The sequence below is a fragment of the Sebastes umbrosus genome, chromosome 21 (assembly GCF_015220745.1).
Source record: "Sebastes umbrosus isolate fSebUmb1 chromosome 21, fSebUmb1.pri, whole genome shotgun sequence".
NCBI lineage: Eukaryota > Metazoa > Chordata > Actinopteri > Perciformes > Sebastidae > Sebastes > Sebastes umbrosus.
In genome coordinates this window covers 4,679,120-4,690,765 of record NC_051289.1, presented here as the reverse complement: position 1 = coordinate 4,690,765, position 11,646 = coordinate 4,679,120, and the positions used below count along the sequence as shown (strand labels likewise).

At 40.3% G+C, this 11,646-nt stretch overlaps 1 protein-coding gene across 2 annotated transcripts in view; it reads left to right on the top strand.

Annotated features, from left to right (window-relative positions):
- The first annotated feature begins 7,736 nt into the window (after positions 1 to 7,736).
- The window catches only part of LOC119480558 (dipeptidyl aminopeptidase-like protein 6), a 239,993-nt gene continuing 236,083 nt past the window's right edge, over positions 7,737 to 11,646 (top strand). Inside the window, exons 1-2 of one of the 2 annotated variants that reach the window (XM_037756936.1) lie at positions 7,737 to 8,169; positions 8,270 to 8,339. In XM_037756936.1, the coding sequence (XP_037612864.1) occupies positions 8,321 to 8,339 (19 nt within the window). In that variant the 5' untranslated portion in view covers positions 7,737 to 8,169; positions 8,270 to 8,320. The remainder of the gene's footprint in view (positions 8,170 to 8,269; positions 8,340 to 11,646) is intronic. The other variant, XM_037756937.1, reaches the window with a different exon arrangement.

The following is an 11,646-nucleotide window of genomic DNA, read 5'->3' as shown; positions in this document are numbered from 1 at the left end:
TGTGTTTCTAAGGTTTGTTACTTGTTTGTTTCTTTTACTGTTTTATGATCTTATTTTTAATATTTTTGTATTCTTGTTAAACACGTTGTATTTGTGCTATTAAAGTGCTAAATAAACTTACTACTACTCCCTGACTGACTTACTGCTAGTGGTGATTTGAATATCTGAGGATTTGATTTGCTTATCCTATCATGTAATTGAATTTTATTCAAGTGGTGTGTTCAAGGCTTCCATATTGAAGGGATCACCTACCTACCATCTGCTCTGCTCACACGACTCACTGCAAAAGAACATAGACTGCTGTTTTGGGAAATATCGATGCACATAACTTAGCCAAAAAATTCAAATTGGGCCAACAGGGGTACTTTGAATTTCTAAGTCACTGTCTGTCTGGGTTAGGTTCAGATTTAGCACATTGTGGAACAAACACATTGCTATTTTAGATATATTTATTTATTTCCTGTGCTTTTGTGTGTATCTGTGTGTAGAGGCACCTACTGTGGAGTTCCTACTACATCTGCAGTCATTCTGCCATCTCTCCTGGCTGAAAAAGTGAGAACACCTTGACTTCATGGATCTGTAATAACAACTTTAGGTAAGGACAGACAGAGTTATAGTGTTGGAGTTATAAGGGAATTCAACACAATAATGCACAAATGGCTCACATATGTACTACTTGGATATTTTAGACTTAATTTATGGAAAGAACATGGCCCTGCATTGTGGGAATAGCAAAATCTAAACTGGATTTTCTGTTTTTTTCACCTGTTAATCACCTTTTTTTGTGCAACCTGAGAATATTAGAATAAAAATATTAGATAATAACATCAGAGGGCAAAAAAACTGCCTTAATTTAGTGTCTAATACACATATTAAACATTTAAATAATAATTCTAAAAACCAAAACCTGCCTCACATAATCTGAAAACACCAGTATTGTGGTTTAAAATGCCAGCCCATCACATCTAAACCAATTCAAATCAAACGTATTTGATGTTCCCTCTCTGAAGCATCTGCAAAGCTGTTATTGCACAAAGTTTGGAGAGCCACAAAAAGCCTCTTTAATAACATTAGGATGCTATCAGGAGGAAAAAAAGAAAGAGCAGCTTCCAAAATGTGATTATCTCCACCGAACATTATTATGCATAAGTCCATTATCTGGTTACAGCGACACAGAAAGCAGCGCCGCACATTAACATTCACATTGTACAGTATAGTGAGGAGCGCTGACATAAATATCTGAGGACCGGCATACCGAAAGGTTATCAAGTGGAGATAATCTCTACCGTGTTGATGAGAGGCTTTTGGAGAAAGAGGATTCCCGTATGAAAGCCACCCACCAGTTTCAATAAAGCCATTTTACCTTTTGGCATTTAAAAACTTTCCTGAAAGTTGCTATTTACTGCTCAAGAGCTTTTACAGAGTTCTTACAGAATACGTCTGAGTGAATGCAGAATCGCCATGAACTAAAAGTAGCTCTCGGTTGATGTGAAATGAGTTTGTTCCTAAAGAGGGGCTTTGAGATGTGGAAACTCCAGTAGCTTCTCCAGTGGCTAAAGGAAGCTTGGTGACATTTTATCAGCTATATACTTAGATATAAATTATTGTTTCTCAGCCTTAAAGTGCTGCGGTGAACTCAGTAATGTGTGCAGAATAGACAGATGATGGGGCTCGTGTTCTTCCTGGCAGGAAGCTGATTAGAAAGCCACATTGTTCAAGAAAAACACTTAAACTATATTTAGAGAGAGTGAAGTGATTTTTCTCCCCTTTTGAGTTGCACAATTTTGAACCCTGTAGTGTTTCTGCAGTCTTAGACTTATTTGCTTTAACAGCCAATGCACCAACCGTACAGATGTTGGCCCTAGCAAGCTTCAAGAATAGGTTCACCTTTTGTCAAATCTGTCCTAAAACGACACTCACATGCCCATATGTACATTTCAACAGTTATTGCTGGCTGTAATCAGTCCTCCTCTCCATACTGGGTGTGCAAAGATGCCTTCCTAACATAATATGGGATGGAGAACAAAATCCACAGTCCTCGTTTTGTGCAAAATATCCTCCAAAGTTTCTGTCTTATTAGTACAAAAATACCCTCTAATTTCCCAGACAGTGTTTTCGTCTGAAAAAAAAACAGGACATTTGGTTCTAAAAACACGTTAATGTTCGAAGAAAACCACTTAATTTGAAGTCCAACTACTGAAGATTCAAATTAGCTTCAGATTACCTTGAATATATGTTTGCACAGAACGAGGACTGAGCATTTTGTCCCTCGCCACTTACATTGGAGGGGATCTCTCAGTATGAACAGGATGATTACAGAAAGAAATCACATAGAATAGCCTGAATGTGTGTGATCTGGTTAAAGAGAGTTCAAAGAAACAATTGTTTTGGGGAATTTTACTGTTTTTCAGAAACCAATAAGTGTCTCAGGAGAGACCTTTTTGTATACAGTATATTTGGTGTAGTCCGAATTTATGTCCATATAAGTCTATCCTGGCTCAATTGTTGAGTGTCTAAGAGATCAAATAACGTAAAAACAAGTAAACTATTCCATAGTTATTTTAATTTAAAGTCTCTTCAAAACCTCTATGATAGGAACTTGATTGCTGCAGGGATGACATATTTTTGCAGGCCAACCAAGACGTTAGCATCGCCCTGGTTCCCTCGACAAAAAGCCAATGGGACTTTTAAAACGTTTATGATGCTTACATGTTTTGTTCAGCAAGATAATTTCCACAAACGAACACCATTTCTATTATTTTTTAAGCGTGAATGCAATCGCCAGAAGTAAAAAGCTAACGTTAGGCTATAAACAAACTACACCACGGTCGCATGAACGCCAGTATAAACACAACGAGGTTGTAAAGGCGGACGAGTTGGCGTGATGACGTCCTGTAGTCTCATTTAGCCACTTGTTAGCATCCGCCTTTTTTAACACACAAAAGCTTCAAAATTCACAAGAGGGATATTTACTGACGTATTTGTGTTAACCACACACTTTATTCCAGGCATCTAACTAAAAAAACATTGGCTTCCACACGAGGGAACCAGACGTGCTAAAATGCTAAGTCATTTCCAGGTTTTAGGACTCATTCCTGCAGCACCATATACACTCCAATGTATGCAAGTTTCTGTGAACAGATTGGCCCCTAATTAAATGCAGCGGCTCCAAGGGGCACCTGCTGATTTCACACTAAAATCTGCACACAAGAAAACATCATAAACTCTGCAATCAATAAGGCTGTAATGAAGGCTCCCGTTCACTGTAGTGAATAGGAACACCAGGAAGGCAAAGTCAGCAGTCGTACCAAATGGAGCATAAACACAACAAAAGTGCGGCTCTTTAATGCGGCTTTGAGTTGAGCTTCGACACAAGTCTTTTAATTCACACATCATTTGGTTTGTCTTTCTGGATTTGGGAAAAGCTGGTGGTGAAAGAATTCATTTAAAGCCGAGACCTCTCTCTCTCTCTCTCTCTCTCTCTCTCTCTCTCTCTCTCTCTCTCTCTCTCTCTCTCTCTCTCTCTCTCTCTCTCTCTCTGAGGCGATCCATAGGTCAGAGGTAACCCTGGAAGTGACAGCGTGACTCAAATGTAGAAGCGAACCGCAGTCTCAGATGTCCTTACCTTTCAGTGTGGATCAGCGCCGTCCGCACGCTGATAACCGGACTTCCTCGCTGATAGATGGTCTGCTGATAGATTCTGTCAACAGGCTCATTTAAAGGGGAGAGTGATGTCCTGTAACCAGAGGACTAGAGGTCTTAGATCCCTGAGACAGCCATGGTCTGTCCATCAGCAGGCAGGTATCCTGTTGAAGCGTCCTTGAACAAGCCGACCTGCTCACGTCTTCCATCATTAAAAATATATCTGACCGTCCAACTGATATAATACTCACTCATATATCATCTCACGTGTGTATTTTGCCTGTGTTTTATAATAATAATGATACAGCATGGATGGATGATATAACAACATATTGGTCGAATAAAGTTAACGTTTAAAATTTGGCTCATGAATGCGATCATTTTAATCTCATTTTGAACAGATTTCAAAGAGGGATCAGCGATGTCGTCAGGCACGATTACATGCTTTTCATTACGTTTTTATGTATCTTTCAGCCGAATGAATAACTGATTATGATTTGAATTATTTAAATATGAAACACACACGTTAAGCTCATAGGACATACTGTAACTGAGGGATGATCAGACACAGCAGTTCACATCCAGATATCTGTAGTGATCACACGAAAGGCGCTGCGGTTGTGTTCAGTGAAATAATTTATCAGATGCCAGCAGTGAAAACTGAGGGGGTGACACAGTTAGTGTGGTGTTAAATACACAGATTATAATGGACTACAGGGGTTCCTAGAATTAAAGGACACTATTTCTTATTTTTAAAAGGCAAACAGACCAATTTGGATCCCTCATATCTAAACGCATCGCCGGATTAGCCTGTTTGGGGGCAAAAAAAAGCGCTTTTGCCTCCAACACTGGAATAGAGATGTCACAAGAACCAACATGTCGGTACCAAGTTGAAGCAAAAATTCTGAAAACGTGGCAGTGCTTGTTTTTCTACAATTCCCATCAGGTACCACCAGGGCTCGAGACTAATGGCGCCCCGTCGAGGTTACCGCTAACGTTAACTAGCTCTCGACCTGACGATTTCAACACGGGAGGTGCCGCTGATTTACATTATGATGCATTCGGGCTCTATTCAGTAAAAATATTGGACAGAGGTAAATTGTAACATTATCATGATGCGTTCAAATGTAACCTTGTAAAATGTAGTTTTTGGCAAGTATTTCAATAAATGCAGTTGTTTGAAGGAGATGTTTTCACAGCAATATAATAAATAGATAATAGAGAGGGAATTATGATCTGTTTAACTTAATAATAAAAACCTGTATGCTAACGGTAATAAAGGAGTGTATGTTGAAGTACATGAGATTTATTGTTTTACTTTTGTTTTTATCATGGGTATTAGTTATGAATTTTTTGGTATTGTATCATCCCTACATTGGAATACTACCTGGCCCCAGGTTTTCTGTATGTAGTAATTTGATGAAGCCCATTTTTATTTATGAATAAAAGCACCATGTGAACACATTTTAAACTAAAACAATAAAGGTCGCTGTACATGACATGGATACAAGGTTACAAGCCAGTTGATTCTGCACTGGAAATATTGTTTTAGTGGTGCAAATTCCCACAAAAATGAGCATCAAATTACAAAAACATTGACAGGACGAAGAAACAGCAGCACAGTAGTAATGTTCTAAGGTTCAGGTCGAGTCAAGTCGATTTTATTGATGTAGCTCAATATCAAAAATCACAAGTTTGCCTCAGGGGGCTTTACAATCTGTACAGCAAACAACACCCTCTCTCCTTTACAGTACGACCCGCAGCAGATGAAAACATCCCCCCCCCCCAAAAAAAATAGCTTTTCAACAGGGAAATAATGGAAGAGCAACAGAGGAGCGATCGCTCTCCCAGGACGAAGAGACGTGCATAGACATAAACATACAATCCATATGACAAAATAAATACATATAATGTGAACATATATGAAAGGATGGATCCATGAGGATGTCAAGCAGCTTCCAGGTGTCTCCAAACAGATAGAGCACCTGGACACAACACAACAACTCAAGTCTACTGTACTGATGTATGTTGGTGTTGCTTGTTTGGAAGGTTGCTTAGATGATTTATGTTTCATTTGTTCTACGTAGCATGAAGAACTATAGCAGTACAAGTCTTTTGATCATTGGACACATATTGTCTTGGTGATGATGAATTGAAGAGGAAATGATGCTCCCACACAGATACAGGGAACGAGGGGGCCGCCGCATGCTTCGGTGAATCTGAAACAAATGTAAATCATATGCTGTGGCCTTCACAGCTACCAGAACCCAACCGAACACCGACGGGAGATGCTGGAGAGATGTGTTGCTCTCCATCAAAATACCAAATGTGGGAATATTTTTTTGAGAAAATGGTGTTACAGACTTGGAGAGATACTTTCTGTTTGTTTTATTTGACACCCAGCATTTCAATAAGCCAAGTCATCTGCAAACCTGTGTGAAAGTGAGCGACAGCCCCCCCGTCCACCTGATTGTCACACTCCAGTGGAGGCTTGCCCTCCTAACATTCATTCATCATGCTATAATTGAAACTAAACAAATCCCCTTCCTCATGCCGAGATAATGATTGTAATTGTCAGAAATAATTTGTCACTTGTAATTGCTGGTGTCAGTCATCTTGTTTGTGTTTGATAGAGGTCAGTCAGTGTTGGTATTAGGCCACTTTATTAAAGAATGAGACAAATCAACCTGCAGGGTTTTTAGTTAATCAGAAAGTAGGAAAATTGCAGAGTAGAGGCACATAAACATGCAGTATGGAGTAGGGGGTCACAAACAACATAAAAACATACACAACCATAAAAGACTCACATAAAATTACATTAAAACACAAACAACTCCATCAATAGATAAGAGCAGGTGTGAAAAGCTGCATTTAAAAAGCAGCGACAGTCTATTTGGCCTTGTTTAAAATGGATCTTGCGGCGGGAATGAAAGAGGTTTTGTAAGTTTTCAGATCAAATGAGTTTATTGTAATATTCACTTTTATATAACCAATAGTGTTAGAATAAACACATTTGATACATGAGACAATAGACTCACTATACGTCAGAAATTCACATTTTATATTCACTGTTGCTGTTGACTTACATCTTTATGTGCTGTCCTTTGCTTTCCTCGTGCTGAGATAATGATTGTAATTGTCAGAAATAATTTGTCACTTGTAATTGCTGGTGTCAGTCATCTTGTTCTTGTTGCAACTTTTTAAGCGTATAAATGTACCGGGTCGGGATCCCATGCGCGCTCGCATATGCGCGCTCGCATATGCGCACTCGCGTGTGGCCGGAGTCACTGCTCCTCTGCCGGCTTGCCTTCACTCACACAGCGCGCGTTCTCGCTGTCTCGCTCCACCTCTAGACGAGCATGCGCGCTCACTCCACACTGCAGAAGAGTTAGTTTAGCTCTGAGAATATCTAGTGAGTGGACATTTGTGCAGAAATAACTGCTGCAGCTCCTCCAGACCAACAGAGGTTTCCTGTGTCTTGTGAAGTGACGGGGCTCCGCAGCGAGAAACGTTATCGCCTCCGACCAGGTGCCGGTGTCTCCCTGCGGGCGCAGTCGGAGACGATAACGTTTCTCTTCCTGCTTCAGCCCCGGCACCGACCCGCTTTTGTTGAAGCAGGAAAAACCATCACTAGGATCAGCATTGAGAGAGACCTCCGTCTGGTCAGCTAACATTACTGCCGAGCAGGTGAAATATAGAGTGCTATTGTGGTTTTAGCTGACATGTGTCTCCTCACTGTTTTGAGCGATGCTCGTTCATGTCTATTTAGAGCGAGCAAGCGCGAGCCCGACGCTGACTTTCGTTGACTTAACGGCCACAGGTGTCGCTGTTAACAAGCATTTCTGAAAGTTACAAATAGTCCCTTTAAAGAATGAGACAAATCAACCTGCATGGTTTTTAGTTGATCAGAAAGTAGGAAAATTGCAGAGTAGAGGCACATAAAAATACAGTATTGAGAATTGCATTTAATAAATCAGATCTGCACAGTCTTATGTTTTCCCCTCATGATTATGGTGCAACTTGCAGTCCCTACTGCTGTTTTCTGCCTTTGGAGTGGGCGAGCAGTGTTCAGTGTTGACAGGCTCCCTCTGCAACCCAGAGGACTCGGGCTGTCAGATGCGATGCGCTTGCGCACTAAACACACACACAGACACACACACGGATCCTCCAGTGTGAGCAGGTTAGTGTTAGTGTTGGACAATCAGACTGGAAGTGCGTTAATTAATAAAAAAGAAAAGGAGTTAATGTCTTCAGATTCAGTAAGTGGAGTAAAAAGCGTCAGTTTTTACCAGCTGCTTTAGTGGAAAAGTTCTCATCGGATTTCTTTTTTGCATTTGACTTCGTGACTAATCAGCAGCAGCACGTTGCGTGGAGCAAACAAACACACAAACAGGAGAGCTCGTTAAATTCTCTGGACTACAGAAATTGGGAAAATATTGAACAATTTGACGCATCTCTGAATATCAAACAAGCTTTTATTGCAAACAAACAACGAGGATCGACACAGGGTTATTCCTGCACACTCAGGTAAAACAAACATCACATTCACGTGTTCAGCTTCTTGAATGCCACTCCAACTTTCTCAGAAAAAAAATACTTTATTTTCTTCTTTATTTTTTTATTGCAGAAGTTTTTTCACCATGAACCAAACTGCAGGAGCCACAAATGCGTATCGCAGATGCTCCAAAGCTGGAAAGGTAAGAAAACAGACTTTATTCAGAGAAGTTGTGATTGTGATTACTGCTTGAATGCTGCAGCAGCATCATGAAGAAGCATGGCAGTGATGCTGGTTGTTTGCAAGCTTATAGAACAAGCTTTGGGTACAGTGAGATGCTGTGTTCACATTGTGGAGTTATTGCGCGTCTGTGCGCTTTTGGAGACGTTTTTTTAATTCTGTGCAGGGTGCAATTTGTTGGCTGCTGAAAAAAGATGTCAGTTGGCAGTTTACAGGCACAATGGAAGCTTTTTGGGCAAGACGAGCCAGTTTGTGTTCTTCATGCACTGCAAAAAAAGAGCAAGTTTTTCACTCAAAGCAATGCAAATGATGCAGAAAACAGGCAGTTTTTCCACATCTTGATGTAATTTCATGCCCAAACCTCTTCACCAGTTACTTAATATTCATCTGCTGCAAGCTGATATGCAAGATGATGGCACTGAACCACACTGCCACTGTTTTACCAAGCCTGTGACCCACATTATAGGGCTGCTGTTGCTGCTGCTGCTGCTGTGTGGATGTGTAGTGAACATGGAGGGAGAAGAGAGAGGGTGATGAAGATGAGAGTGTGTCTGGAGGTGGGATGAAGAGGAAGGATGGGGAGGACAAACTGGAGGATGCAGGAGGAGGGGACTGCATGATAGTCTTTCCAGTGAAACCATTAGAGGAGAAAAAACAGGCTCCAGTGTATGTGTGTGTGTGTGTGTATATGTGTATGAGCTGCTCTCATTCCCAACACATCTGGCTCTGTCAACACACACCATCAGTGGAGATGATGAAGTATGAAAGCTTTATTTATAACCAGCAAGCTCTGACACATGGGATATCCACACAGCAGTGTTTACAGATATAGATTTCCGGGCTACAAATATTTGGAGTTGATGTGTGTATTGATTTGGAAAAAGGTGCTCTGGGTTTATACAACGATGTGGTAAATGAATCCTGATGGGTTTGGATGAGAATTAACACACACTGTTACACTGTGTTGGTTAACACTCTCGGTTTAATTGACGCTGACAGTTTGCTTTCTCAGTGTGATGATGCAGGCTGGAATGGTTCACCATGGGAATCGTAGGGACTTCACAATTAAAGCATGCAGAGAGCCTGCAGATTACATGGTGGTTTAATCATTTAAATCCATAAATGTAGCTTAACTGTTAAAAGATGACAAGTATTGAATCATAAATGGAAAATAAACGTAAAAACTATTTTATTTTCATAGCCAGAAGTGTAACAGTAAAGATTTTTATCCCATAATAAAGTGATTTCCAACCAGTGGGAGCAGGCTACTTGTATCCCAGGGGCTATGTGGAAAAAATATTTTTATTTTTGAAAATAAATAAATATAATTATTAGGATTTGATAAGAAAAAAACCCCACATTGAGTCGGTTGTAACACCTGAAGATTAAACGTTGCAATTGGGAGTGTGTACACTAGTTTGCAAGTGAGCAGAGAAGTTTAACAGCTAGGTAAAAGGGACGGATAAACTGATCAAATGGTTGAAATTGTTGGATAAATTATGTCTAAAAGCAATGGATAAATGGCTAAAATTGGCCTAGCTAAAAGTAATGAATAAACAGTTCAAATTGTTGGCTAGAAGTAATGGAAAACTGGTTAAATTAGATAGATCTGCTGTGGAGAATGATGCGATTTCCTGCTTATATATATGGGGGGTATCTGGTACGGGAATGTGTTTTATGGCACGGTGTTGTTTTTCCGGTTTGTCTGTACTACTTTATAAGACTGTACGTTGCTCATTGTAGGGTGCTCTCTCACTAGGAGAGACGCCATGCGTGCACACATTAAAGATCTTTAGGAGTACTGATAGATAAATATTGCGTTCTCTAGAAAGCAACTGATTTGAAGTTGCCATGACAATGAAAGTAATGGATGCAATGTCCAGCTTCTGCCACTCCAAAACTGTACCACGAATGCAAACTCGACCAAGCTGACCTTAGAGATTCAAGATTCAAAAACTGTTATTGTCTCTCACATAATGATAGAAAATTGTCTTACGTTATAAACAACATAACAAACAACATAAAAACATATGCAACCATGAAAGACTCGCATAACATAACATTATAAAAAACAAACAACTCCATCAATAGATAAGAGCAGGTGTGAAGAGCTGCATTTAAAAAGCAGCGACAGTCTATTTGGCCTCGTTTAAAATGGATCTTGCGGCGGGAATGAAAGAGGTTTTGTAAGTTCTCAGTTCAAATGAGTTTATTGTAATATTCACTTTTTATATAACCAATAGTGTTACAATAGTGTTTGCTACACATACTGTATATAGTGTTCCCTGTGTTTGTAATATTGTTGTCCATACTTTAATATTTGTCAGTGCTTTCACTCTCCGCTTGTTCTAATTCTGTACTATTTCATCTCCTCTTAAAAATCAACTTTAAAAGAGAGGAAACAGAATCAGAATAAACACCTCTCCAGACACTTTTGTCTCCAGACAGCAGCGTCCTTTTCATTATCCGTCCCGTGGCCACTTTCAACCCGCCGGCAGGATCGTCTGCAATTTCAAACTGTTTTTTTTAGTTTTTGTTATTTGTTCCTGTTTTTAAAGCGTTGGTGCTGCGAAGGATTTCTCTTTGATGAGTCGCCTCTCTCTCTCTCTCTTTCTATCTCTGTGGAGTTTCTATTTCCAGTCATGTTGACAGTCGGCCACAGAGACGTTTCATCGTGGATTAATGACACTCTGATTAGGTCTGCATGTGTTCTGCAGACCTCCCAACAGGATAAGCCCCACATGGTCATGGTCATCAGCTTGTGACAGGCTTTGACAGGTTTGTAAACACCTGAAAGGAGAGGAGAGCAAAGTGTCCTGTGCTCTTGAGATTATTTGAGGATGCTTGAGGATTCCATGTAATGCAATTTCTGCAGTCTTGTTTTGCATGGCTGGCTGACCCTGAAAACAAGACTTTAAAGAAGCTGTTGGCCACGTAACCAACCAGCGTTCCTGCTCCCGTGTTGTCGTTTGGTGTATTTTTGTCATTTCCCACAGCTGACTGGCTAAATGAAGAGCAGCTTTGAAGGTGTTTCAATGCAAAAAAAGATGATCCGGTTACTTGCAACACCAACAGTAATTTTTGTCCCTCTTATCACAGATCAGCAGCGTTTTGTCAAGGCTCAGGGAGAATCAAAGTGACTCCACTGACAGTAGCCTCTAAAGACCATCATGCAGTGCAGCAACATCTTGTATCGTAGTGGCGTCTCCTTCGAGAAGTCTCAACCGTCACACTATTTCCTGTTGTGTCCACTTTTCATATTCTCACTC